Raw genomic sequence first — 26,954 nt, forward strand, 5'->3', positions numbered from 1 at the left:
CAGATGAGAAAAGTTTGGATTGGCTTGAGCGTACCGGTGGTAGAGCTAGACGTCGTTCGTCTGAGGAGCGCAGTGGTCTGGAGGTAGCGTATGTCTGTATGAGGGCATTCAAGTAGGTGGGAGCAGAACCGGAGACTACTTTGTAGGCAAGCGTTAGAGCCTTGAATTTGATGCGGGCCGCCATAGGTGCGGAGTCCACGGCTGTAACCGCGAACCGCACATCTCTAGTAGCCAGTAAAGTTGTGGGTTCAATTCCCGGCTGCCACCGTTGTGCCCTTGAGCAAGACACTTTACCTTAAGTTGCTCCAGGGAGATAGATTTTAGATAGATTTTATTCGCGCGGCTAGGCAGCCTGGATTCCATGGACCCGATTTTCACCTCAGCGAAGGAACCAATCACAGAATGGAGGGGGGACAACAAGACGATGATGACACACCGAAACGGTTATGAGCTACGTACAGACACATTCTCAAATACGAGAAAATAAATGTGTAGTTCCCAGACCACATCTCAATGAGATGAGGTTTGCCGTTAGCCAGGCTACCAGGGAGACTGACACTTGTGATAATTGATATATGTAAGTTGCTTTGGATAGCGTCAGCCAAATTAATAAATAAATAAATAATCTGAAAAAAAAGAGAGCGCACAGCACAGAACAGCTGTCTGCAGTGATCTAGATCATTTTAATTCTGTCTGCATTAATATGGCTCACATGAAGTTTGCTGTTTTGGTCTGCGTTTTTTTGAAGGCAGGAGAGCTTCCTCTCTAGGGTTCTCTCCCTCACGGATCTCTTACCAAGCTGTGAAGAGGGGGAAGCCATTCCTCTATACAGGTGGAATTTAGGAACGGAGCCTGCCGAGTGTTAACCCTTGTAATAAGCTGTGGCAGCCTGTATTCCTGTTGCCCTTGTTAACCATTTTCCTGGAGATAACAATTGTGGGATACGTGGAGCACTTGCATCGGTAGTGTGCTGATCTGAGGCTGCTGAAAAATATCAGCACATAGTATGATATGACCGAGTACAACCTATGTACTTAGTATGCAAATAGTATGATTCAGACCGAGTACAACCTATGTAGTATGCTGTACAGTAACATTCAAATGTTTAGTCATACCACTTAATGTGAAATCTGTGACAGCCCATGGCAATGCATAGACTATAGACCCTTTCAACAATAAAAACAAAAACAATGCTTGAACATTCTATTTTGTTCCCAATCTACTTCCTCTGCATTTAGATAATGGAATATGGGATATGGAATGTTAAAAAGGAAGTCTTGTGGGGCCAACTATGATGCTGATAATGGAACTCTCTTGAAAGGGTCTATAAATGGGCATGTTTGAGTCACAAAATGGAGAGCGGGTCTTTGGGACCAGTGTTCCAGAGCACTGTTCAGGGACCTGTGAGAGGTCAGGCAAAAAGACCTGATTTATGATAAACACCCACGTCATACATCACTGTCACCCTAGTTTCATATTCAGGCTAACTAGGCTGAGGGAAAGAAAGAAATAGAAAGGCAAAAAAAAGAGAAACATGTTAAGTTGTGTTTCCCAGGACGGTGATGTTTACTCGATTCTGTCTCGCCTCTATCTGTCAAAACGGGAACAAAACCGGAGGCTTCATTTATATTCCCCGCAAAACGTGAAACAGAGAGAGCATGGAATGAGTCCAACAGCGTTCAGATGGGCAGAGACTTGTGGAGACTTATTTAAAGAGACGTATAGACATATTGGAAGGATTCTCAAAATGCAATGCAGTCTTTCCAGGCAACTTTTTTTTTTTATTATAACAAAGACTGCTGAACAACACTAAACAAACAAAAGTGAGAAAACAACAAAACTTTAGCAAATTGGAAAAGAGCCATGGTAGAAGAGGTTTGGGAGACCCACCACACACACACACACACACACGCACACGCACACGCACACAGGCACACACACACACACACACAGAGAGAGAGAGAGACACACAGACACACAGACAGCCAACTGTACTGTTTGAATAACAATCTGTGTGTGTGTGGACCTCTCCCTCAGCCCAGCAGTGGTGGGAGAACTGGCCAATAAGATGCTCGGCTACAACCTTACCACCAAACAGACACCAAAGGAGGGAGTCAAAGTCAAGACGGTAAGTCTGACCACCCGAAACAAAGGATCAGGGAAGGTCAGTTTGCTCACATACTGTATCATACACTCATGCCAGGCTAAAATCACTTGGTTCTAAACCATATTGCTTATTTATGCAGCCGCCCCATTACGTGACAGTGGTGCATTAGTCTTATTGTCCTTTGCCCTTTTTCCCATCTTTACTTGCAAACTGGATGTTTGTTTTTTGGCAATCATATATTTTTGGTATTTATGTTGTTTTGTGTCACGGTTCATTGCCATAAATAATGCATGCGAGTCAGGTCCTCTTTGAGGAAGAGGTGAGTAAACAGCCATTTCCATGTGGCACTAACAAGTAAGAATATAATTTTCCTTTCTATTACTCACTCATACACACACACACACACACACACACACACACACCTAGAGCCTTTCCTCCCCAAGCAAATAAACAAACAAAACAAACAAAAAAAGCAGACAAAACACATTTTCAGGTAATGAAGCCTTCTTGCCCTCAGCTTGTGTGTGTGTGTGTGTGTGTGTGTGTTTTTCTCCTTTCCCCCTGTTGTGAAATATTGCCTAGAGCTCCCCATTAAGGTGTTTTCGCTTGCCAGTAGCTACTTGGACACCTGGCAGCTCTCTCCTGCCTGGCTGCAAAGTGAACAGAAGGGATCAAATGAGTGTCACATTTGTATCCCACCAAACAGTAATGCTTGACAAAGAGAAAGATTTGCAGCTAGCTATCTGATAGATGTCATATTGGGACATGAGAACAGCTGAGGTGAAATATGATAAATACTAGCTCATGCCCACCCCCACACTTTCTCTCACTCTCTCTCTCACACACACACACACACACACACACACACACAATCTCTCTCTCTCCAGTCTGAAGGCATGTGTGTTTTCGAGCCAATCACGCTCCCAGCCCCAGTCACCAGGGTGGCTGTTTATGAAATCGATTGTGTTCTCTGGCAGATATCTGCTCTCCGCTCTGAGCTCCTCTCTACCCCTCCCCTCCTCCGTCCGATCGGGGTGTAGCATCGGGGTAATAAATATGGCAAGCGAGAGCGTCCACTACAACATGGCACCGGGGATTGAATATCTGCCCTCTTAAAAGGCTGTAATTGCGTTGTCATCCTCTGTTTCCCTGAGTAGGGGAGGGTGGTGGTGGTGGTGGGGCGCGGAGGGGGGGGGGGGTACACACAGGCAAGCTGTTGGTCTGCCATTGTAGTCGATCTGTATAATGTGGCTTTATTCACTCTACAATGCTGCCACAATCCTCTCCAGACTTCACAAACCGTTTCACCATGCCAGGACAGCACGAGAGAGGGAGAGAGAGAGAGAGAGAGAGAAATCGGGTAGGAGAGAGAGAGAGAAATGGAGTAGGGGAGAGAGAGAGAGAGAGAGAGAGAGAGAGAGAGAGAGAGAGAGAGAAAGAGAGAGGCTCATCCTTTAGTTGTTTGTTCAGTCTCATTTAACTCTCATTTGTGAGGTGTTAGAACAAGAGCATTTGCAATAAGCCAGCGCTGTGGCTGCAGATAAAACCCCTCTCTCGTCTCCTCCTTGCCTCACTTGGCCTCGTGCTCCCACCCTCTCCCCTCCTGCTCTGTTATTTCCCCCTTGTTTAGACTTTTTTTTGTCTGTCTCGTCTCGCTGCTCTCCCGTATTCGCTTGGCATTTCGTAGCATCTGTATAGAGGAGTCTGTGTTGCTTAGCCGTAGAAAGTGCAGCACGTCTCATTGTTTAGCCAGTGCATCGCCCCGACTCATTCCCTCACGTGTCCTACTAGGTGATGGTGGCCGAGGCCCTGGACATCACCCGGGAGACGTACTTCGCCATCCTCATGGACCGCGCTTGCAACGGCCCGGTGATGGTGGGCAGTCCGCAGGGCGGCATGGACATTGAGGAGGTGGCCGCCAACACCCCAGAGCTGATTTTCAAGGTAGGCATTGTTGCTGTTGCTGCTGTTGTTGTTGTTGTTGTCATCGTTGTCGTGGTAGTCATGGAGACTACATGACCATGCACCAATGTGCGCACACACAAAAGCCCCCAGGCTGCTGACGGAAAAGTGGCCATTTCGTTGCCCATTGCCCACGGCAAGACCCCAGCCTCTTTCTTCTCCCCTGTTTTTTTCTTTCTTCTCTTCTGTTTCTCTCTCCCTCTCTCTCTCTCTGTCTTTGTGACTGAAGACTGCTCGGTCTGCCAGGGTGTTCAGAAGATCACAGTAAAGCCCATTGTCCTTTCCCATTCCTGTCGCTGGGAGTGCCGTTTCCTCTTTGACTGATCTCTGTGAGATGGGAGGGTAATTATAAAGCCATGGCAAGGGCCCTGGCTTCTCTGTTCTCCATGTCTGGCGGACTGCCACCTCTTAATTGCTGCTTTCATGATTTAATATCCACTTTGTGTCAAATTACAGCTGATGTTGGCCTTGCACTCTCTCTATCTCTCTCTCTCTCTCTCTCTCTCTCTCTCTCTCTCTCTCTCTCTTTCTCTCTTTCTCTCTTTCTCTCCACAAACCACCCACCTCCCCTCCCGCCACAGGAAGTCATAGATATTTTTGAGGGGGTACGAGATGACCAGGCACTGCGTATGGCAGCTAATTTGGGTTTCAAAGGACATCTGGAGAGACAGGTAAATCGACCGAGCCTTGATATGCAACCACTTTCTCTGCTCTCCGAAGTCTCCACAATATGTTATTAGAAGTAGGAAAGCCTTTTTTTCACCAACACCACAGCCTTGTTTCAGTCTCCTGTAGTTAAGAATGGCAATTCTGTGCTAAGACTTAAGACAACAGGATTAGGAAAGTTTAGATTGGACAGTGCCATAGTTGCCATTCTAAACTACTGTATCTTCTTCCATAATAAACATAGAAAAGGAAGCTAATTAAACAAATTTGACTTCTCTCGTGTGAATGTGGCAAATACATTTACAGGCATGAGTGTTTGTTCTTTGTGTGAAGACTAGCAATCATTATAATTGAAGATATCAATAAAATATGCCACTGTGAACACAGAAGAAAGTTTTTATATTCATGCTTATATTTAGATTTTGTTGTTAAGTAAACAAGAGCAGATATCTAAAGTCAGATGCTGGAAAAGTAGCTGAGCTTTAGGGACTGGTTATGGAATTGGTGACCGTTTTAATTATAGATGAAAGTTGTTACTGATTACCGTTGTTCAGTGAGCCCTTCCCTTCACCTCTTCACCAAGATATCTCAGCCAGTCGTCTAGTGGCACTATGACATGTTAGTAAATCCTACAACTGTACCCAAAGCACCATACAAATCTAATTAGTTAAAATTGTTTATGCACAAAACATATAAATCGGCTTAATGAATGCATTTTTAAAGCAATGAAATAAACAAGAGTCAGAGATATTTCTCTGCGTGCCACTTGATTGTGGCTGTGTCACAAACGGGCTTGATTTGGAGTCGCCTACGGAAATAGAAATAATTTGCCACGTGCCTGCCGCGTCAGCTCACTTCAACTAATGCTGTCTCTTTGGTATGGCAACGTTGGCGTCGAGTGTCTGCTCCACTCAGTGATAATTGAGGCGCCTTTTGGTCGGGAGGGGGGAAAGTGTAGTTTAAATAACTTTGCAGCTTTTGAAGCTCTTTGAGGTGACAAAAACGCCTTGCTTCTGTGCGTGAAGGGAGAAGCTACAATGTTCGTTGTCAGTGTGCTTTCATAATCAAACGAGCCGCTCGTCGGAAGAGGGACATAGAAACGTGTCATTTTAACTATTGTATCTTTGAAATCGGATGCTTTGTTACAGCGACGGTCGTTCATAAAGCAATTTGGGGAATAATGTGGTGTAGCACTGAATGGATATCACACTTCCACTCTCAGACTGATAAAGAGAAGCAGCTGCTTAGCTCGTCACAACTACCAGCAATACCAAACGATTGAGTGTGAGCTACTGTTTCTCTTTGTTCTATTGTTTATGATTTATTAAGTATATAGAGCTACGTATGCAGGAAGTGCCCAAGCAGTGAAGCACGTCATTTAAAGGCTAATTACAGATGTAAGGGCCCATATTCAGTGTCCGAGATCACACTGGCCACTCTGATCCTACGAGGCTGCTCTTATCATGCTGCTCTTATAAGGCTTGAAGTTTTATGTACTGTGTGCTTTCAGCTGTGCAGCCGTGGTGAGGCCTGGCGAAGCACACGGCTATGTGTAGTGGGGTAATTACTGTCTCTCTGTGGGTCTGGCAGGCAGCGGATCAGATTAAGAGGCTCTATGATCTGTTCCTGAAAGTCGACGCCACTCAGGTCGAAGTCAATCCTCTGGGCGAGACTCCCGAAGGACAAGGTAACACCTTTTTTTGTTTTCTTTTTGTTCCCTTTATTTCTTTCTCTATCTCTTTCTCTTTCTCTTGCTCTCAATCTTCAATTCGCCCTTTGCCACTGCAGAAAGCTCTTGTTTTGTCTGTCTGTCTGGTTGGTTGACCAGCTCTGTGAAGTTCCGTGGTGCTTGGATAGGTTTGATGGAGCTAAGATGTGGCGAAGGGATGTTTACTCACATTTACAGATCATCTTTCTTCCACACATTCTCTGAGCTTGATTGAGAATTAAGCTGAAAACCTAGCAAAAGCAAAGTGAACGGAACATGGTAATAAGATCTTGGTCTAGACACAAGATATTCTGATAGAGATATCGTCAAAGTTTCAACAGTCATCTCTGTAGCTTTGAAATGATACACCAAACCCCTAGTGGATTAGAGCATCGGGGGACAGTCCAGACATCCTTCACTATTCCTTGTGCTAAAACAGCACTCCTGGCATAATGAGTTGGTCCTCTAGGGCACAATGATCTAAGACAGACTCTCTCCCATCGCTCCATCTTAGAGAGGCCCAAAAAAAGAAGCCGCTTATGGAAGATGAATCACCCTCTAAAGCCTGTGCGTCTCCTGTTGGTCATTCTGGGGATTCTCAGCTCTTTTGGATTTTATACCATTGTAAGATGTGTTTTACTTGCTTGAGAGAGCTTAGTATAGGCCACAGTGGTGTTCAGACCCATGATGAATACTCTGTAGACTTCCTGCCTTTTGTAGATTTGTTGATTTAGTTGTCGATTTCTGTAGATTTATGTTCCTGCTGAGAAAGTGCTGCAAATCAACAACGTAGGAGGTAATAGCATTGAATAAATGAAGCTCAAAGCATTGTCAACTGTTTTGTTTGTGTATTTTTATTATTTATTTTTTGTGTATTTTTATATGCTGTTAAAATTACTCTTTTTGGCAACAGGATTTTTTTTCTGTATGGTTCAGAACGCAGCCTCCTTGCTGGGCACAGCCGTCTGTGTTAATCCTTATTAACAGTTAACATCGACTCTCTCTATTGTATAGGGCACTGCACTGTAACGTTAGACAGCTAGGAGTTTTAGGTTTTTGGTTACACTGTAATCCGTGATGGATTCAGTCGTTCCATCATCTACGGTAATTTTTGAGTTTTTTATCATGTGTGTTTTTGTTGTTGTTGTTGTTTTCATTGCTGTTACTTACTGTTAGCTTGTAGGCTTTTTTGGTTTCCTGGATACCCACAGGACCATACAGTGGTTCTATCCTAAATATCTCTAGGCATAGTGGATTTCTATGAATGGTCTTCCTGCCTACCTTTCAATCACAGGCTCATAATCACCTTGAAATATAATCCCATCAAGTCACAGCTACACTGCAGCAGCTGCTGATGTGCCTTAAGCTCAGAGCAGACATCTGAAATGACCTCCTATATCAGAACTAGAGACCTCGCTTAATTGAAGGCCTGTTTAACCATGGAAGGATGAAAAATGTTTAGTGGTTGATGTCAGGTACCAAACCATGGTCCACCATGGTCACAGGTACCAAATAGCATACTTAAATATACAGTTTAATTAAGTAATACAGCTATCTGAGCTGAAATTTGCAACAGTTACTGTATATTTTGAATACATGGGGGGAAAAGACTCTCTGTTAATACAGCTTTACCGAGTTACCTTAAAATGACTTTATTTGCTTTGGGAAGAGGCCTGCAGAGGCCCAAACTTCTAAGAAGGACTGGCATCCTCACATGCCCACCTGCAACTTATTTTGCACGCGTGTCACACATTAAAAGGATAGCTGTGCTCCTGCAGTCACATCGTCTGTGGGAAGCTGGCCAGAGCTTCTCCTGTTACTAAAGCAGCACTACGCTATTTCAGTAGGTTTGCATCAGCACCCGTTTCTTCATGCAGTACCTGTATATTCTGTAACTTTATGTTGGAATAACTAAAAATCACCTTCAAACAAAACGCCAGACTCACTGGAAGGAAACTGGACCTGGTTGCTTATATAAGGCAATCACAGTGTCTGGAGAGGCCCTCCTATGACAAAGGAATATATACAGTTTCAAAGAAATACCAAGAAATATCATGGCTGCATCCCACAGAAACTTTTGCGCCAGCAAAATAGTATGATCTATCTAGTATGAATACTGTCTCTTAAAGTCCACTCCTATAAAACTTACCCACGGTCATTGCCTAAACTGCACAAGCTGCTTAAGAAATCAAATGCAGCCGGCTCATAAACTTTGACACTTAGGACAAGTGTGTGCTTGAGGATGAGTCTCCGATATAGTCGGGAGAATACTAAAGACAAAAAGAGCATGAACCCGTCTGTGGCGGAAGAGCCGCGCGCGACTAGCATCATCATCGTCGCCACTCTCTGGCTATTTTTCTTCCCTTATGGGGGGGGGGGGGGAGCATGTACATCAGAGCCTTTATTATGTCTGAGGCCATCAGCTCCAGCTGTATATCCCAAGGATGAGCCATTACAGCAGGGATGTGCTGTTGGCTCCAGAGGGATCTCCTCTCATTTTTCCTCAGGGCCGTTATGCAGTATTGATAGATGGTAGACTCTAGTCACCGGCGTGTAAATGATGGCGTTAAGGAGGAGAGGAGGCCTCTCCAAGTACAAATCCCATGGAGGACGACGGGCCCGGTGACTTTTTAGAGAAAAGAGAAGAAAATCCTCACAATTACACTCTTGGCTATTTTCTCCTCTTGCTATAAAAGAGGACTGTCGAGTATTCTTGATACGAGTCATCCAGTTGATACAGGCTTGTGTGTACCTCATGTGAAATGTTATTATTCATTTTTGCCTCTGGTGTTTCAAGGATGTCCTCATATAATAATAAAATGACCAGAGTATTATTGTTTGTCTTAGTACAGTAGGTGGTGCTTGTAGAAATTTAATTTGCTTTCAGTGTTGCCTATTCATAAGTGATTTAGGCAGTGAGTGTTATTCATACCGTAGCTTCCATTTAGCCATGCATAATCACCTATGCTAGTGAATTAAATATAACACACGATGAGATTAATGTTTGCATTATTCATCTGTGATTTTTTTGTGTTTTCTATTGGACTGCTCTGAATGAATCATTTTTACGTTTTATGAATAGAATATGAATCCTTTTTCCTCTTTGTTGCCGCCTTCTCTCTTTCCTGCTGTCCTCTTATTCTATAGTGGTGTGCTTTGATGCTAAAATCAACTTTGACGACAATGCCGAGTTCAGACAGAAGGCCATCTTTGCCATGGACGACATGACAGAAAGCGACCCCACTGAGACCGAGGCCGCAAAGTATGATCTCAAGTACATTGGATTAGATGGAAATATCGCTTGCTTTGGTGAGTTTTGCCAACAGCTCTTCTCCTACTCCCTCTCTATTTGCTTGTCTTGTCTTTTCTCTCTCTCTCTCTCTCTCTCTCTCTCTCTCTCTCTCTCTCTCTCCTCTCTCTCTCTCTCTCTCTCTCTCTCACACTCACACACACACACACACACACACACACACACACACACACACACACACACATATACACACACACATACATACACATACACACACTCTGTCTCTCTCTCTCTCCCTCTTTCTCTCTCACTGTCTCACACACAGACACACGCGCGCACAGACAGTCTCTCTCACTTCCCCCTCCGTCTCTTACATTCTCACACAAACACGCATCTCTGCCTTTGAAACTTTTTCCTCCCTCCCTCTTCCACAAAGGGCGTCATGCAAATCAAGCTTAAGTGGAGACAGCTCTCAGCGGGCTCGGATCCAGTCATATTCATAACCGGCTTTTTAACAACTCCAGAAGGAACCTGCCGTATCCAATGGCTTCTAATTAGCATGAACCCTCCAAAAAAATCTTCAAGTGAACTGGATTGTTAGCGCTCTCATTAAAGTGTCCCCACACTGTAAATCAAAGCGCTTTTTTTTGTTTTGTTTTTTTGGTTTCCTCATACAGTGCAGTGGCGCCTTAGGTGTTGCAACACGTCTCCTTTCAACACACACACACACACACACACACACACACACACACACACACACACACACACAACAGACATAAAATAGCCCAGCCCAGAGGAAAGAGCACAGGTTAGCATCTCCTTTGGCTCCAGAGAATCTGTTGAAGGAGGGAAAGAAAATGAGCAAGCGAACACAGCTCAGGCCAGATGGGTTCCTTGAGAGGCTTTGTAAGCCAGCAAAGTGACAGCTTTTAAAGTGAATTTCCCTTTATCAAGACCTTCTTTCAGGGCGCTTGCCAAGATGCCCGTTCGGTTCCAATAAACCAAATGAGGTGAGACGTTTGTAGCAAGGCTTGTTTGGTTTAGCAGGAAGCGGACGAATCATTTGGCTCACGTACAACATGGCAGCCGCAAAAGTGTTTGGTAGGCAGACTAATACGGCTCTGTAAGAACTTCCTCTAAAGAGCTCTTTAAAAGCCAGATAACTTTTTAAAATAATAAAGTACCTCTTTTCCCCCCTTTTTTATTTACATTTTTCATCTCGTAATGCCATGTGACATTACATATTCGTTTGATGCCATTAAATGCTCACTCTCTCTGGAAGTAGTCTCAATTCAGTCTCTTAAATTCATAGTTTTCTAGTTGAACCTCTCCTCCCTGGTTTTTTGTTTTTCTTTGTTATGTTTTTTCAAGGTTATTCTTTATCAAACATGCAGTCTACAAATATGCAGCTAATTGTTGACGAATGATGTGTATTGTTGCAACTGCCTTTATCTTCCCTTGACCTGTTAGCTGAGGTTTGGGTCAAGCGGTCTCTCTGAGATCAATTTTGATTCTTTTCCTCAGTGAATGGTGCTGGCCTTGCCATGGCAACCTGTGACATCATTGACCTCCATGGAGGCAAGCCTGCCAACTTCCTGGATCTGGGGGGTGGCGTGAAGGAGAACCAAGTGTACCAGGCATTCAAGCTCCTCACTGCCGATCCAAAGGTATGTCCAAGCACACACCTGCACTCTCTCTCCTACTCCGAAAGCAGCAAGCTAATAGATTTTTGCACTAAAGCTGTATCTTAATTAGAGCAGCACTGTGCAACAAAGAGGCCCTCACAACTCATCCTGCTTTTTAAAGAACCGGACAGAGATTTTAAGTACATACTCACTTGAGTCGACTATTTTCTTAGCAGTGTTGGCACAATGCAGGATGTGATTCATTTCTGGGGAAGAGTAGTCATTAGTGACTGCAGGAGTATTAAAACCGCATGCACAGTGTGCAGTTTTTTTTTTTTTTTTTCCTCAAGTCATTATTTCAGCAGTACACATATCCTAGAGCTCATCTTGACATGGAAAGGCGAGGCGGTTGAAAACCAGCTCTCAGACAACAGCTGTGTTTGTTTATTTCAGTTACTTCACTGCTGTAAGACACCATCGCATCATGTAACTCCACAGAAAAACGTTCCGATGAGTGTTGCTTTCTGATGTTGTCACCCTCCACTGCTGGTTTATGCACACCGCGCATCGTACTGAATTTTGGTCCTTAAGTCACTGTCTTGACAAGGAGAAAATCAGGACACCCTCGAGTCACTAATTATCATCTCTCCATATTTGGAAGTATTTGCTAATGTTGTTTGCCACGTCTTTGCCAGTGAATTCGCTTGTTTGTCTCTCCTGTCACCCTATTACGCCCTGCCCTCAGACAGGAGTGAGGCGCTGGTGTTGACATGAGGGTGCATTTATTTAAGGAAATTTGTGGAAATGCATTTTGTGACTAAGGCATACCTGCTACTTGCCTCCTTTACGACACCTCGGATTGACTGCATGAGCATCCATCAAGTAGCATCCTGGAGCACTCTGTTCAAGTCTCAGGAATGTGTGGTAGGAATATGCTAAAACTATGGCGATAAAAAAATCATACTTAAAAAAAGAGGAGGGCAAGTCTAACACTTAAGCGTTTGATGTATTGGACAAATATGAGTATATTTATTATTATTTTTTACCTAAGCATGGATTTATCACAGTCTCCTGAAAAACAAACAAGAGGCGTGCCTCATGCCCTGATCTGACTTCATGGACAAGCCCATTCATTACCCTGTCAAACAGGAGCTATAATGGAGACGAATGCTGCATAGGCAACAAAAAAAGCAGTCTCTAGTATTAAAAATAAAATGAATTATGTACGTCTGTGTTACTCTAGTGCTCAATGTGTTTTTCAAGCTGCTGGACTCGAGTCAGACTTCTCCAAACATATGTGTGTGCTTTTGGTGTCCTGGAAGTGTCGAGGGAAGGAGAGGCTCTCTCCGTTTGGCAGAGCCTGAGAGTGCTGACATTAAACCTGTGCGTAGCTCCATTTGAATTTCAGAGTGGGACACTGGGCCACCTCAGATCTGAGGAAGGGATGATAATTATTCCTCTCCTGGCATGATGAAATACTCATTAGCATTTTGCTCGTGCCATAACTGAATTGTTGGTGATTATGTTTACATGTAATTTCTCTTTCTTTTTCTTTCTTTCTCCCTCTCGCCCTCCGTCAGTCATCAGTTCTTCTCAAACCATACTTTGTCCATTATCAGTGGACCTAGTTGGCATAAACATTGCTGTTGTGTCCAACAAAATGGCACAACAGATGCCAAAAACTTTATTTTATGTTTTAGCATCTTGTCAATTTACTATCAAGACTATCTAATTAGCATTTTCATAATGTTTTAATTTGTTCCATGATAAAGATGTTAACATCAGAAGTAAGCAGGTATGTATAGGGTGCCAATAGTTCAAAATCAAGTTAATAAATCAAGGCTACTAGAGATCATAGGCACTAGACATAGAGTTTTCGGTCTTTTATGCGGCCAGCTGTAGCTTTTAACAAACATTCAGTTCATAATAGCGCCTTAATCTCGACTAAGGCTATCAGGGCTTTGATAACTCTCGACAGAATGACTATAAATGATGGGAAGTGACTATAAATGATGGGAAGTGACTATCACAGTAAAGTAATAGGAGTTGAAAAATCTCCAGCTCCGGAAGCAGTGGTGCGTAACATGAAGAAACGCATGAGCAGCTAATGAGGACATTCCAGAGTGGTGTGAAAAATGCTCTATGAGCATGCCAGCTAATTCCAGCTAACGTTTTCCAGGCAAACAGGACTGACTAGAGAAGATGTATAGGGTTCTCCTCTTAGAGAAGATATATAGGGTACTAAGTAATGTAAACCAACCACTTTGTACCCTAGCATATTTTTTCAAACTACTTTCAGGTGATCTGATCAGAGCGATCACTGGCGAACTGCCAAATTTTTGGCACATCTTGATTGAATTGTTTTGCCTCAGTCTCTCTCCAGAGAGTGGCTGGTAACAGTTTCATACAGGGTGGCATTTTGGGTAGGCATAGGAACTGTACCTGTCCGTGGCCACAGCTGACGTACCTTACAGAAACTCAACTGTATGGTAGTTTAGATACACACCACTAGCATTGGCAGAAGTTGTTTTTTCGTGTAGAGGCAAAATTGAGATGATGTCAGAAGCTGGTACCTGAAGGTAAGATATTCACAGTTTGCCTCGGAAAACAGGTTTTCCTCTTTTTGAATTATTTTGACTGGGGCACTCAACAGTAGAAAAAAAAAAAGGGGGGGGGGGGGGTCACTACATGCCACACACAAATGTTCAGCCACCACCTCTGCCTGTCAATGGCTGAGGTATGTGTGAAATGAATGCCTTTGCTCATGGCCATTTTGTACTGTATTTTATTATTTTTTGTGTGTGTGTGTGGAAAGTGAGGAAGGACCACACTGCGGAGGCATTTTTCTGTGCCAGGCATATGATGAAGGCGTGTGTGTAGGCAATTGTCCCCTGTGAGTATTTTGACCAGTCAGGCTAGGAAGGGCTCGTCAGCGATGTGCTGTTTAAGGCTAACAAGGAACAATGTGCGAATGAAACCGAGTGAAGGCCTCGCTCACCTCAGCAGCAAGGTTGAACAGATCGGAATAGGAAGGGGAAATGAATACGTTGTGCAACCCAACACATTAGCATCAGAGTGTTGGGTTCACCTCCACCTGAAGTGTGTGTGTGTGTCTGTGCGTGTGTGTGTGTGTGTGTGTGTGCGTGTTGGGTGGGGGGGGGGGGCATGCGTGCAAGAGTGAGGGAAACAAAGCTGCACATGTGTTTTATTCACACATGACTGACCGTAGGGATGAAGGTATGCACTTTGCACTTTTCTCTTTTTATGCCTCCTCAGGGATAGGGAGGATGGGGGCGATGGTGATGTGTTTAATCGACTCTATACTCTTCCCTGAGAGGGGGGGTTGAAGTGAGGGGGTGTGGGTTGAGCCCGGTCACGTTTTCACTCCCTGTATACATTCAAAGAGCCCTTTTCACTGTGTGCAGAGCCCACTGCTGCACAGGAGCCGTGGTGAGTGATTGCCCCACGCCTTTGATCTGGAAATCCTGTTGGACCCCCCCCCCCCCCCCCCCCCCCCCCCCCTCCCAGTGCCTCGCTGCTCTTAATCCATCCCAGGAGGCCAGCGGCACAGCATCAGACTCGAGGCCTGGCCAATGATGGAGGCTCGGGCCGGCCATGCTGGGCTCAACTGCAGGGGCTGGGCTGGGCTGAGTTGAGTTCTACTCAGGATTACGGACACACACACACACACACACACACACACACACACACACACACACACACACACACACACACACACACACACACACACACACACACACACACACACACACACACAAGCACACACACACACACACACACACACACAGAGGGAGAGAGAGAGAGACCCGTTGGGACAAGTGTCTGGGACAGGCGCTCTATTTTTCAAACATCACACTGCAGTTCTGCAGCTTTCACATTAATCCCATCCACTCTTCGAGAGGAGCTACTTTCACCCCCATGCTTCGGAGTGCTCGTCTTTTACACTTTTCCACTCCTCCAGCATGACACACAACAGCCCCCTCCACCCACCACCCTACCGACTCGTACCCACTGTTAAAAGAGTGTGAGGCATGATGGATTGAATTCTCATTCTCACCTCAACTAACAAACTTGAACAACTCCATAACGCTTCCATCAGCCCCCCTTACCTGTGTCTTGGGGGCAAAGCAGGGCAGGCAGTTGTGTGCCATGCTTGGGGGGGGGGGGCACCAAAGACTAATGACTGATCTAGGTGGGTCCTGCAGAGAGAGCAAGGTTTTCCACTTCTTTCATCTGGGCAGATATTCATTTCCAGCTTCATTTACCCTGTGTGTGTGTGTGTGTGCGTGTGTGTGTCTGTCTGTCTGTGTGTGTCTATGTGTGTGTGAGGGGGGGGTTGTGTTCATCTACAGTATGTCCCTTTTCTCTAATCGTTTAATGAGCAGTTTGCGTACAGAATCAAGGTGGATGTGATTGGAATTGAACAGGGCTGTGAAAAGAAACCCTTTCGCTCTGTGTGGTGTGGTATCATTAAGAGGAGCTGGCTCCAGCAATGGTCGTAGATCAGGAGGCTCGCGAGGGGAACGGCGGTGAAGAAACGGCAAGGCCACCACCACATCATCATTCATCCATTTGCGTACCCTTCCAACACATTCTGTTCTGTCAGGTCAAGCAAGTAGGCCCTACTGTGGAGACAGGGAAACGCTGAATGGGAAAGAGTTTTATTTACGGTTGTGTACCTCTGCTGCTTCTACCTTTGACATGCATCGCTGCATGGATGCTTTGATGTGTCAAGGTTGCTTTATTACAGTATGTAAAGCCTGAAAGATGAATTGCAATTTAGAGTCAGACCAATAGAAGCATTGTGGTTGCTAGATGGGCAGTATGGTGGGGTTGATTAGTTTGTGTGTGCGTGTCCATATGGGCAGGAAAGTACAGGAGGTTAACGTGAAAGGAAAGAGCAGTGTGACCTTCTGGTCAGTGCTGCCAGACTTTTAGAGTTTTGCAGAGGGTGGAGCAGTGTCTGCTGTTTTGATCATCAATGCCAGCAGCAGCAGCAGCAGTTGGTGTGTGTGTGTGTGTGTGTGTGTGTGTGTGTGTGTGTGTGTGTGTGTGTGTGTGTTTGCTTGCTTGCTTGCTTTCGTGTTTGTGGTGTTTGTGTTTGTGTGTGTGTGTGTGTGTGTGTGTGTGCGTGTGTGTGTGTGTGTGCGCACGCTCTGGTTGCTTGTCTGTATGTGTGTGTTTTTGTTTGCTTGCCTGTGTGTGTGTGTCAGTTTACAATAGTGCTATTTAAACTCTCCCTTTTTAAATCAAACACAGACAGGTGCACTCTCATGTGGAAGCGCTGCTCGAACAAACGTGTCACACAGTTCAGAGCTGCAGTACATACTGAGGAGTGGGCACTCAGCCCCAAACAGTCCCACAGTCTGTGTCTGGCTTTCTCAAAAGCCTTTTTCCATTTGTTCAAGGTTGGTAAGTTACTTAAGAGTTGCCTTGGCATACAGGTATGACCATAATGAGAGTGTTGAGATATTGAGGTCTATTTATCTATACTTAAAAGGCTAGAGGCAACCTTATTCATATCAGGAAATTGAAATAACTTGTGTTGGATTTGGAAATTAGTTTGAGGTTTGATCAACAAATGTTGTGCCAAATGAAATAACGAATTAAAAAAATAATAATAAACATAATTTATGTGGCAGATTGAAAAGGTTTAACGAATTCACTAACTGTGCTGGCAGTTCACGTCTGGGCAATACCCCCTCCTACTCACCTTTTGATTTGGGGTTAATATTCACACATATTTGCATACCTCATTATTATTATTATTATTATTATTATTATGACCGCCGCTAGCGAAGCGGTCATATAGGGATTGTCAAAGTTCCCCCCCGTCATCTACTTCCTGAATTTTTGGTCAACGATACCCGGGACACCGAACCACCGGGGCACATGAAATTTGAAATTTTATGGGTATGTAGCCCCACTAGACTTTTACGGAAAAATTTTGTTTGGTCCCTGGGGGCCACTACATCTCCATTTAAACCAAATGTTTTAGAGCGCACGTTGAGAGATGTATCCAGGGCAGGGCTGTACCTACACATATTTGTTGCACGTGCTACAAAAATCATTCTTTGCGATAGATGATTTAGTAGCCTACCAACGTTACACCGGTCCAATATAGTTTTGCCTATGGTTATACCGTGAGACTGAGACGTTTTTTGTTTGTTCGATGTAGGGTGTGAGAGGGGAGTCAATGTGCTTTGATTCCAGCTTGGTAGTAGTAGTCTATACGATTAAAAAACATGTGTGTGTGAAGTATCCAAACAATGATGACGCTTTCATTATGGCTGCTTTAGCCACAGACCTTGAGCTACTGTACAGTGGGTTGGGTTCCATTTAGAAGTGTCGCTTTCCGTGATTCACACAGCTGCGTGAAATGTATTACTACTGATATGCAAAACTATTAACTTTTCGCCAAGAGGTGGCAGCTTGATACTGTAAGCCATTGGTTCCCAAAGGAGATTTTATTTGAGTCGCCAGCATATCCTAGTGACAATTTATGTTGTGTAATAGGCTTAGCATAGGGCCTACCTTATATAACTTATAGTTTGTTGACAGTCACGGTTTTGTCATAACTCCCTCTATGCGTTTTTGCATTTAGAATAGCTCTAAAACCGGGGGCGAACACGTCGCGGGGGGGCGCCAGTGCGTGGATATCTCAATCGCAAAATTAAATAATATATTTCTAATATTTCTATCGGGCGCCTACTGTACCATGGACTAGGCTGGGTGAACTCAACCTGATCTGCCGGCGATTCCTTTTCGATTTCTTAAAAGATTGAGCTTGGTCTGGCGAAAGCCAGACTAACCATGGACCTCATAGTTGCAAAATGCAAGGGAACATGAATCAGCATATTATTTGCACAAACAATAACGGACAGTAGCTCTTCAACTTGGCCCATTAAAATGTGTATGAACAGTCTAGCAACGCATTTCATGAAGGCCCTTTTGGACATGTCAGTTATTTGCACCACTGGGTAAAACGACATTTTGTTTTAGACTACTGGTATTTAATTTGTGCATTGACAATAAAGCTGAATATCATATGAACTAGATGACTAAACTTATGCATATGTAGAAGAAGAAACATTCACAAAAATCCATGACATGACCTCTCTTCTTGATAGCTGTTGAAAACTGCATGGAACTGACAGGGATTGTTTTGTTTAATAATAATAAATAAATAAATACATTATGCTGCTACCTTCTGCTTTTCCCAAATACAATGTAGCCTACAGGTGTACCTTTTATCAGTCCAGTTGCAATGGATGGACTGTAATGAACTGCCCTACTTGTGATTGTTTTTATAACAATGCTACAAATTTTTTGGCAAGTGCTACAAATCTATTCACCTTTGCAGCGCCAGTAGGCTGCTTTGTGTGCGGCCCGCAAACACACATTCCAAACAAGCATACACAAAAGTTTCAAGAGTGGGGGATGGAGTAGAAGATGGAGACAAATTCATTAATATGATTTATTTTCGCGGAATGGATGTACAGGACTGAGCGGCGGTCATATTTTGTACCGCTATGCGGTACATCTAGTTCATCTGTGATGTATCATTTATTGTAAGCTTATTTAAACAGAATAATGGTGGCATTTTTAAGACATCTATCTTGGTTTACTGCTGAGGCACAGTCAGGGATGTGTGGTGGGGTGCACAGGCTCATGTCTGTCTACACTCTCTACCAATGTAAATAAATATGTTTTATGTAGAGGCAAGTGACATTTAAAAATGCCATTTGGCTCTCTTGGTGGTGAGTTCACGCTGGCAAAAAAAAACAGGTTGTTGTTAATATTCGTGCATCACTTTTCCTTTTCAGCATCTGCATGGCTTTGTTCTTGAAAATCTACCCGAGGTGTGATTCTCCTACGAATCAATATTTCGCTGTCGCAGTGTGTATCTCACTCTCACCTCTGCAGGCCTTCAATCATTCACTCACAATTTCCACAAAAGGTGTTCCTTAACTGACACACACAATGCCGAGAAGCTCCCAACAGACTCTGAGGGGAGAAGAATTAATGCAAAAGGAATATGCAGGAATGCAGAAAGAAATAAACACAGGTGATGTGTAAATAAGTAAACGATAACAGTTTAGAGATATTTTTGTACTGCAGGCAAGAAGAGTTGTTAAAGATGAGCAGCACCTTGTTTTTATAAAACAACAAAAAAAGGTGGAATGCTGGAATTTTAATAACTTTTGGGCTCTGTTTCAAATGCGGCACGCCATTAGTCTTTGGTGTCACTTTCTGAATCGCCTCAGCCAGCACACCTCCAGGAGGACAGGCGGTGTTAGGAGGTTTTTTTGTTCTCTCTTCCTGCAGCCCCCTCTGCACAGGGAGGCGCCAGCTCATCTATTTGACTGATTGAAAGGACTCCATCAACAAGCGACGGAGAGAGCTGCGCCTTTTCATTAATTAGCTTTGTCTCTCCTCGCCCCCTTTACTTTTTTTTCTCTCCTCCTTCTCTTCTTTTTATTCAGTTCTGCTTTTCAGCGGCGGCGGCAGTGATAGCTCTCTACAACTACAGGTCCTTCTAATCAAGCCAGGATGCCTAGTGGAGAGCAGTGTGTTTGTGTGTGTTGTGTGTGTGTGTGTGTGTGTGTGTGTGTGAGAGAGAGAGAGAGAGATAGAGAGAGAGTGAATGAGTGGATGGTTGTGTGCGTATGTGTGTGGGCGGGTGGTACTGAAGCTGCGGGAGCCAGCCTAGGTTTGTTGTCTCTGCTGGAGACGGCCACTCGGTGAGTTGATGAAGCGCCCTGTGTGCGTGCGCCAGCCTCCTCTCCGTCAGCCTGGGCACCTGTCGTCTCGTTGGGCATTATGGGCACGCAGATCTGACACACGTCAGACTCGGCACCATGATCCTCAGCTCTGCTCAGCTGGGGCGCAGCTCCTGCTCAGCCCCCCCCCCCCACCCACACCCCTACCCCCTCTGCTGTGTCATCACCACCACATTGCCTTGGACTCTTTTTTTGTGTCTCTGATGTCTGTTGGTTTTCGTTTTGGCACAATGTCTGGGGCCCCTGTCCAGAACCACTTAATGATATTTTAAGGCAGTGTAGCGGGGTGATCCACACTGCATTTTATTTGCTTGTTAACTCAGCGTGTTGATGACAAACAGTGTTGGGTGTATTAGCTTTAACTCTAAATTGTGATTGAGTGGATGTTTTGTAGTAGCACACTGGGACCACACTGTTAGCTTTGTGTATCCAGTCTTTTTATAGTCTTTTTACAACATTTGTTTCATTCTTCAATCTTGGACTGAAACTCACAGTATATGAAAATGAGTTGGTAAATATTGGGTGTTCTCAAATTCAGTTAAATTGTATAACTAAGACTAGTTTTTTTAGCTTTCTTTCCCCCACCGCTACCAAAACATCAGGACTAGCTGCTGCTCATTCACTCCCTGTGTGGATGTTAAGAGGTGGAGGCTTCCAGGTGGAAGTGTGTGTGTTTGATTGCGTGTGTGTCTGTGTGTGATTGTGTGGGTGTGGGTGATTCTGTGCTGGGCTTGCTGGTCCCCCACTGTTGGCTGGAGCCCTGGGATGTTGTTGTTGTTTGGACTGCTGCATGTCTGTCCTGCTGCCAAGAGCAGTGATGTGGCACTGATGGGGCAGATGAGACCCTGGCCTGGAATGCGTCCAGCGCACAGAGCTACTCACTCTCTCTCTTTCTTTCTCTCTCTCGCTCTCTCACACACACACACACACACACACACACACACACACACACACACACACACACACACACAGCTGTGAGAGACACCCACATACACACCCATGGCTTTGATTCCTGCATGCACACTCGAAGACACACAGTAGGCTACGCTCTTTAGAACCAATAAAGAGCAGCCATGGTTTGTTTTGACCACAGAGCACTAGGGCTCATGTACACAGCATCTAGCCCCTCTGGGCCCTGGCTACATTGTTGCAATGTTCAGGAAAGAGGATTGCATTAATAAGTGTACTGCTGTGCAAATGAACATTTAATCCTGTTTCAAAGGACTGATGTCCTTTGCATGTTTACAGTCTTTGGGAACACCATCCTTAATTAGCATGACCGCACATGAAATATTTGCATTGCACCATTTGTGTTTGTGCATGCAGTGATCAATGAATGCCATTCCCGATGAAACTGCCTGAAGACTCTGAGCAAATCAAATGTGCCATGTTTGAGGTCTAAAACATGTGAATGTGAGTTGGTCTTTAGGACAATTACATATTCACTTTTTTTTTTCACTTTTGTCTGCTGAAGATTCCCAGTGGTGGTGTAAAATAGCGCTGTGGGTATTTTCATTTTTCACTGAAGGTTAATTTTTCGGTAAGGACTGTGTTGGTCTGATCAATAGGTCCACAAGCCAAAGTTGATAGAACCACAAGCTGATTAGAACCACTCAATGATGTTGGACGCATAAATACGACTAAAAGAAGCGGCATTGCAGGGGAGGTTGACTGGCGTGCGAGAAACAAAATACTCCCCATGATCAGCATTGAATTCACATTTCGTGACATTCTTTTTATAATCGATAGAATTTCCCTCCATTTTGTTGCACTCCCACCAGAGCTCCTTGGAAGTAAACATTTGATTGAAAAGTCTCTCGCCTGCCATCCCTCATCTGAGGCCCAAAATCAATAGCGGACCCCGAGATTGCGTCTGGACTAATTGAGCCATTCTCTTACAGTTATTGTGCCGCGGAGCCCTCCGTCATGTCAATGGCCGTCCCTGATAGAGCACTGTGGGGTAGCCACAGACTCCCTGGGATCATCAAAAGGGGAGTGCAATCCATCAGTAAGCGAACGTGACCCGTGGTGCGTCAAAAGCTCCGGTCGGGAGTTGGGCCTCTCTCTCTCTCTCTCTCTCTCTCTCTCTCTCTCTCTCTCTCTCTCTCTCACTCTCTCTCTCACTCACTCGGTCTCTCTCCTTTTCTCGCTTTGTTTGCTCCCCCTCCCTCCTGCACCTCGGGCACCTCCTGCCCACTCACCACCAAGGCCAGAGAGAAATAAAAAATGTAATTGCGAGGAGGTGAAGGTGAGCTAAAAGTTTGACTTGCTCCAGGAAGTTCTGATATCGGGGGTCAAGAAAAGAAGCTAGCCGATGAGCTCTCATACCTTAGGCCGCTTCTGGACGCCAAATAACCTCCCACTACCACCACCACCCCCACTACAACTACCACAATGGTGTAAACCACAGAGTATACCACAGGGTGTTTCAGTTTCACTGGTCTCGTCACATCCAAATAGTGAAGTGGCGAAGCTTTCAGACACCACGCCCAATCACCTCTGGACTGATCTTGTAACTGTGATGTTGCTGAGGTAGATGTTATCAATGATTTATGTCCATCTGAATCTTGATTTTTATTTTATTATCAAAGATCCATGTCATGATGCCCTTTTTAAAGCTTTGGAGTGTGAAAGGGAATGCCTGGTTGACATTTAAAGGTTTGGGGGAAGGATTGTATTTTGATATGTGCCATTAAATCTCCCTGGAGGATTTATCATATTGCGATATGTCACATCGAGAACAAAGAATATCTATCACAAATCCTGGTTTGGTCAAGTCACTCACTGACTCATTTGTTTCATCTCTAATTCCAAAGGGTGTTCATTGAATCACTTTGTATGATTGAATCATTTTGCAATTGATAGGAATGGTCATGTTAGCAATTATTCCACTGCATAACATCCATAGACCTTTCAGATAACTGTTAGAGGTGAGGGAGCCGTTCAGTCTTGTTTCACAGTTAATAAAGTATTAATGCTTATAGTACATTTCCTTGACAGCCATACTTGTATGCCAGCATGCATAGAAAAGGTTTATGGGTTGGTCTGTTCATCTCAATCTGCCATCATTTCACTGGATCTTAACCCAGCTCCATTAAAAGAAAATATATGATGACATTCATATGGATTCCTATCCCCAGTTATTGACAGTTTAAAATGATGCTCTTGTTATGCATAATCTTGTCTTTGTGGGTTTGCGTCGTTCCGTGTCCAACCACTGAACCCTGTTCCCCTCAGGATGCCCTCCCCCCACACCCACTGAAGCTTGTAAATGTAAAGGGAAATGTTCCAGAGACTTGTCAGTAGTTTGTGAGCTCATTAAAATCCATACTGTGCGTTGCCACTGTCTCTGTGGCCCTGCTTCATCCATGTGCATTTCCAGTCCTGTTCACTTCCGGGAAAGCTCGGCCACTGACATTAATACCAAGTCAGTGGCCCACCCTTCTCGTTCAGTCACGGACACATCAGGGCATGCCCCAGATGCAGTCTCAGCATTTAATTGCAACCCTCCATCCGTCTGACTGCCACCCATTTCATGTCATCTGGACCACAAACACCAAGAAGCAGCTTGTACTCCCTGTCCTCTGTCCCCTACTGCATACTACTAGTTTGATCATCGCTTCACTGGTAACCCATGGGCCTACCATGGTATATGGCCCGTATTCACAATGGCCTTCATTTCGCCTTGCCATTTATGCGTGTCTGTCTGTCTGAACTGTAGATGTAAAGGCCTTTTGTGTTTAATGGCTCGCCGAAGAAGTCTTTGATGACAACCAGTGACTTAAGTGCCTTGGAGCATGCTATTTTACTGAGCCAACTGAGGAAACTCTCAGCAAGACTGCTAATCATAACTGACTGTTATCAGCATTGTATTTTATCTCGATAAAAAAGCCATCTTTAATGGTGAAACTGTCTCACAACCCTGTGTACCCTTACCATTGAGGAAAACTATGCAAGCGTTGCTTTTTACAAACCAAGTGCTCGTATAAAGCAGATGCCAATACACTGGACTGAGAGAACAAGCCTACTCTTCCGATCTCGACAAATCCTTGGCACTGGACGTTGGAGCTGTTTGCAGGAGATGTCAGAGTAACACACAGTCACACAGTAAAGAGGCCAGTGGTCCCCTTAGCTGTCATAATGCAAGATCAGAACCAGGCTTGGGCTGCAGCACCCCCACCCCACCCCTCCTGCTGTGTGGATCTGAAAAAAGCGCTCGTAAAAGAGGGGCCGGTCTCCCCTGATGCTCCTCTTATACCCTGGGTCCAGGCCATAATTAATCTGATGACTTACAGCATGTTTGATGAGACCAGACAGGTCCACGACTGTTTTCCCAAAGGCTTCACCAGTGTCATATTGGCCTCTGTCCCTTGCTGAAGTGTCCCTTGCTGTAATACAAGGGATACAAACAAAAATGCATGGCTTCGAAAACTCTCCTCAGAAAAGAAGAAACCTTTCAAGAAATATAAATGTCTGTCCATTTGATCGTTGTGTTAAAAAATAGAATTACCATTGTCCCAAAATAAGCACGATCAATGAGAAGTGGCAACAGTCGTTTAGTGGACGAAATGGATCTGACACACGATCCAGCTCTGTGTATTACATCGGGGGTTTCAGACCCGCTGTTTGCTCTTCCTCTTCTGCTGTTTGCTGTGTATGCGGAGCCGCACTGACTGCAGTTCAGAGAGATTATTGTCACTGTAATTGGCTTTTGCCTGCCCGATTTGATATGAGGCACTTGTCTGATCTGTACACCTCCTTGCCTGGGTAATGGGAAGGCGATGAGCCTCACCAGAAATGTTTCTTTCATTAGATGCTAGTGGAGTTGTTTGAGTCTCCGGCCTCACTTTCGGTACTTATCCGTCTGAAGGGTGTAGCACTCCACGGAGACGACAGGCAAGCTGGGAGACATTTTAAGTAAATAAGCAGAAAAACGAAATGGCCGTACAAGTACCCATGACCCCTATATGTGACACTACTAGGTGCATTGTCCCACTACCTGCCAGCCATTTGGTGTTTGATACATCTCCAAAATCATAGCTATCTCTTTCTCTGCCGCCCTGGCTCTCAGACAGCTGTTTGTTCCGGGTGTTCATCCTTTTTGGCTTCGCTATCAGCCATCGTAAGGAGGAAATGCTCGACATGCCCTCATGTCCCCCCGTATCTGAAGGAGCATCTGCTGCTGTCAGACGGCAGCTGAGATGGACAGGAGATGGCTGCATTCTCTCTCCTCATTACTCACCCCTGCAAGAACATCACGCAACTCTGAGCAAGCTGTTACACCCCAGAGAACTCAGCTTGGATCATAGGAGTGCTGTTTAATAAAAAAAAACAACAACTGCAAGCCCATGTGTGCTGTCAGTGATGCATGTTTGGGGTGAGTGGGCGGCTTCTCATATTGTTATTTGGTCAACCAATGGACATCCATGCATGTTGGCGGATTACCTGATGTCAGGAGGGACTTTTTCGAATGTAATCCTAGATTTCTTCTCGAAAAGCCCTACTCTTTACATACCCTCCCTCCCCTCCCCTCGGGCTGTTGTGGGGACTGTATTTTAAGGGATTTTGGTTTTTCGGCAGGTCAGGGCTGCGGCGGCAGTTGATAGAGCCTTTCACATTTCCCATTTTTCAGCCTCTCCTGTCAGGGGGTTGTCTGGCAGTGCGCGTCAGCTCCTCCATTTTAAACCGCTGCGGTGATTACACTGTCCATCAGCAGCCACTAGGACCCCGCATCAGCCGCCAGATTGATGTTTGACAGAATAATTAGAAAACTGTCTCGACTGTAATCGCTGGAGCTCATCTTTTCAGGGGGCCCCACAAGGGCTCCCAGCACTGCCTCTTCCTCCTCCTCTTCCTCCTCAGCTGCCCTGCACAGCAAGGGAAGGCTCCGGGGTGCGAGGTGGCTTCAGGTGGTGGGTTTAAGGTGGGTCGGTCTGTGTTTACTCGGCGAACTCGGGCTTGGGCTGGCTAGTTGGGAGGGTCGGTGGGAGTGAATGTCCTGTAGCTGCAGCCAGAGGCCGTGGCTCCACCTTCTCCTGTGGGAAGCGGGGGTTCATTAGTCCAACCATTAGCCCGTTGAGCGAGCAGGCGGCATCTTCGCCTGTGATGAGACACAGCGTTGCCATGTGGTGTTTGGGCGGGACTGGGGCTCGGGTTCAGGAGAGGGTAGGAGCGGGTCGGACGGGGGAGCGTACTCGGCTTGAGGCCTTTCATCGACTTTCTCGGGCTCTGAAGCGGCGCGTCTCCCCGGCTCCCCTGCTTTGCCTTGATCCCTCTAATTCCCGAGCAAACCTTTAATGGCTAATTGATATGCCTTCGAGTTATGCAGATTAGTGCCGCAGCCGCCTTGCAAGGTTCTGAGGCACGCGTTCAGGCGTCCCGAAGACAAGCCGCGTCTGCCACCGTCTCTCGTCTCTGCCAGAGGCCGACTCTATCACTCGGCTCGGCTGATGATCTCTGCCTCCGAACACACCACACGGGGGCTCCCCGCTCAGACGAGGAAAAAAGCTCCCCAACACATCCAATCAGTGTATGTATCCATGTCGAGCTCTTTGGAAATTAAATCTTGATTGCATCCATCTGTTTGCCCTGATTTGCGGTATTCTGGCAGTGGCTGCCGAGCCTCCCCGGGCCCCGTGCAGCCGCGGCAAAGGGAGGGTGGCGAGTGTCTGCAATATGTGTATTCTATCAATTTTTAAATTACTCATTTGGTTCAAACCGCGTCACGCCAGACCCCAGTCATAGCATTTCAATAAGTGCTGTGATTCACTGATTCGCACAGATGAATAACAAATTAGCGGTCTTAAAAGGAACTATTTTTAGAGGGGGGTCC

General features: G+C 45.2%; 1 protein-coding gene across 2 annotated transcripts in view; it reads left to right on the top strand.

Annotated features, from left to right (window-relative positions):
- The window catches only part of suclg2 (succinate-CoA ligase GDP-forming subunit beta), an 84,715-nt gene that overhangs the window by 37,023 nt on the left and 20,738 nt on the right, over positions 1 to 26,954 (top strand). The window contains exons 1-7 of one of the 2 annotated variants that reach the window (XM_042088669.1): positions 1,332 to 1,767; positions 2,038 to 2,128; positions 3,899 to 4,051; positions 4,651 to 4,740; positions 6,326 to 6,422; positions 9,591 to 9,752; positions 11,218 to 11,360. In XM_042088669.1, coding sequence (XP_041944603.1) covers positions 1,535 to 1,767; positions 2,038 to 2,128; positions 3,899 to 4,051; positions 4,651 to 4,740; positions 6,326 to 6,422; positions 9,591 to 9,752; positions 11,218 to 11,360 — 969 coding nt within the window. In that variant the 5' untranslated portion in view covers positions 1,332 to 1,534. Of the gene's footprint in view, positions 1 to 1,331; positions 1,768 to 2,037; positions 2,129 to 3,898; positions 4,052 to 4,650; positions 4,741 to 6,325; positions 6,423 to 9,590; positions 9,753 to 11,217; positions 11,361 to 26,954 lie in introns of those variants that run through there. The other variant, XM_042088668.1, reaches the window with a different exon arrangement.

This window comes from Alosa sapidissima, chromosome 4 (genome assembly GCF_018492685.1).
Source record: "Alosa sapidissima isolate fAloSap1 chromosome 4, fAloSap1.pri, whole genome shotgun sequence".
NCBI classification, from domain to species: Eukaryota; Metazoa; Chordata; class Actinopteri; order Clupeiformes; family Clupeidae; genus Alosa; species Alosa sapidissima.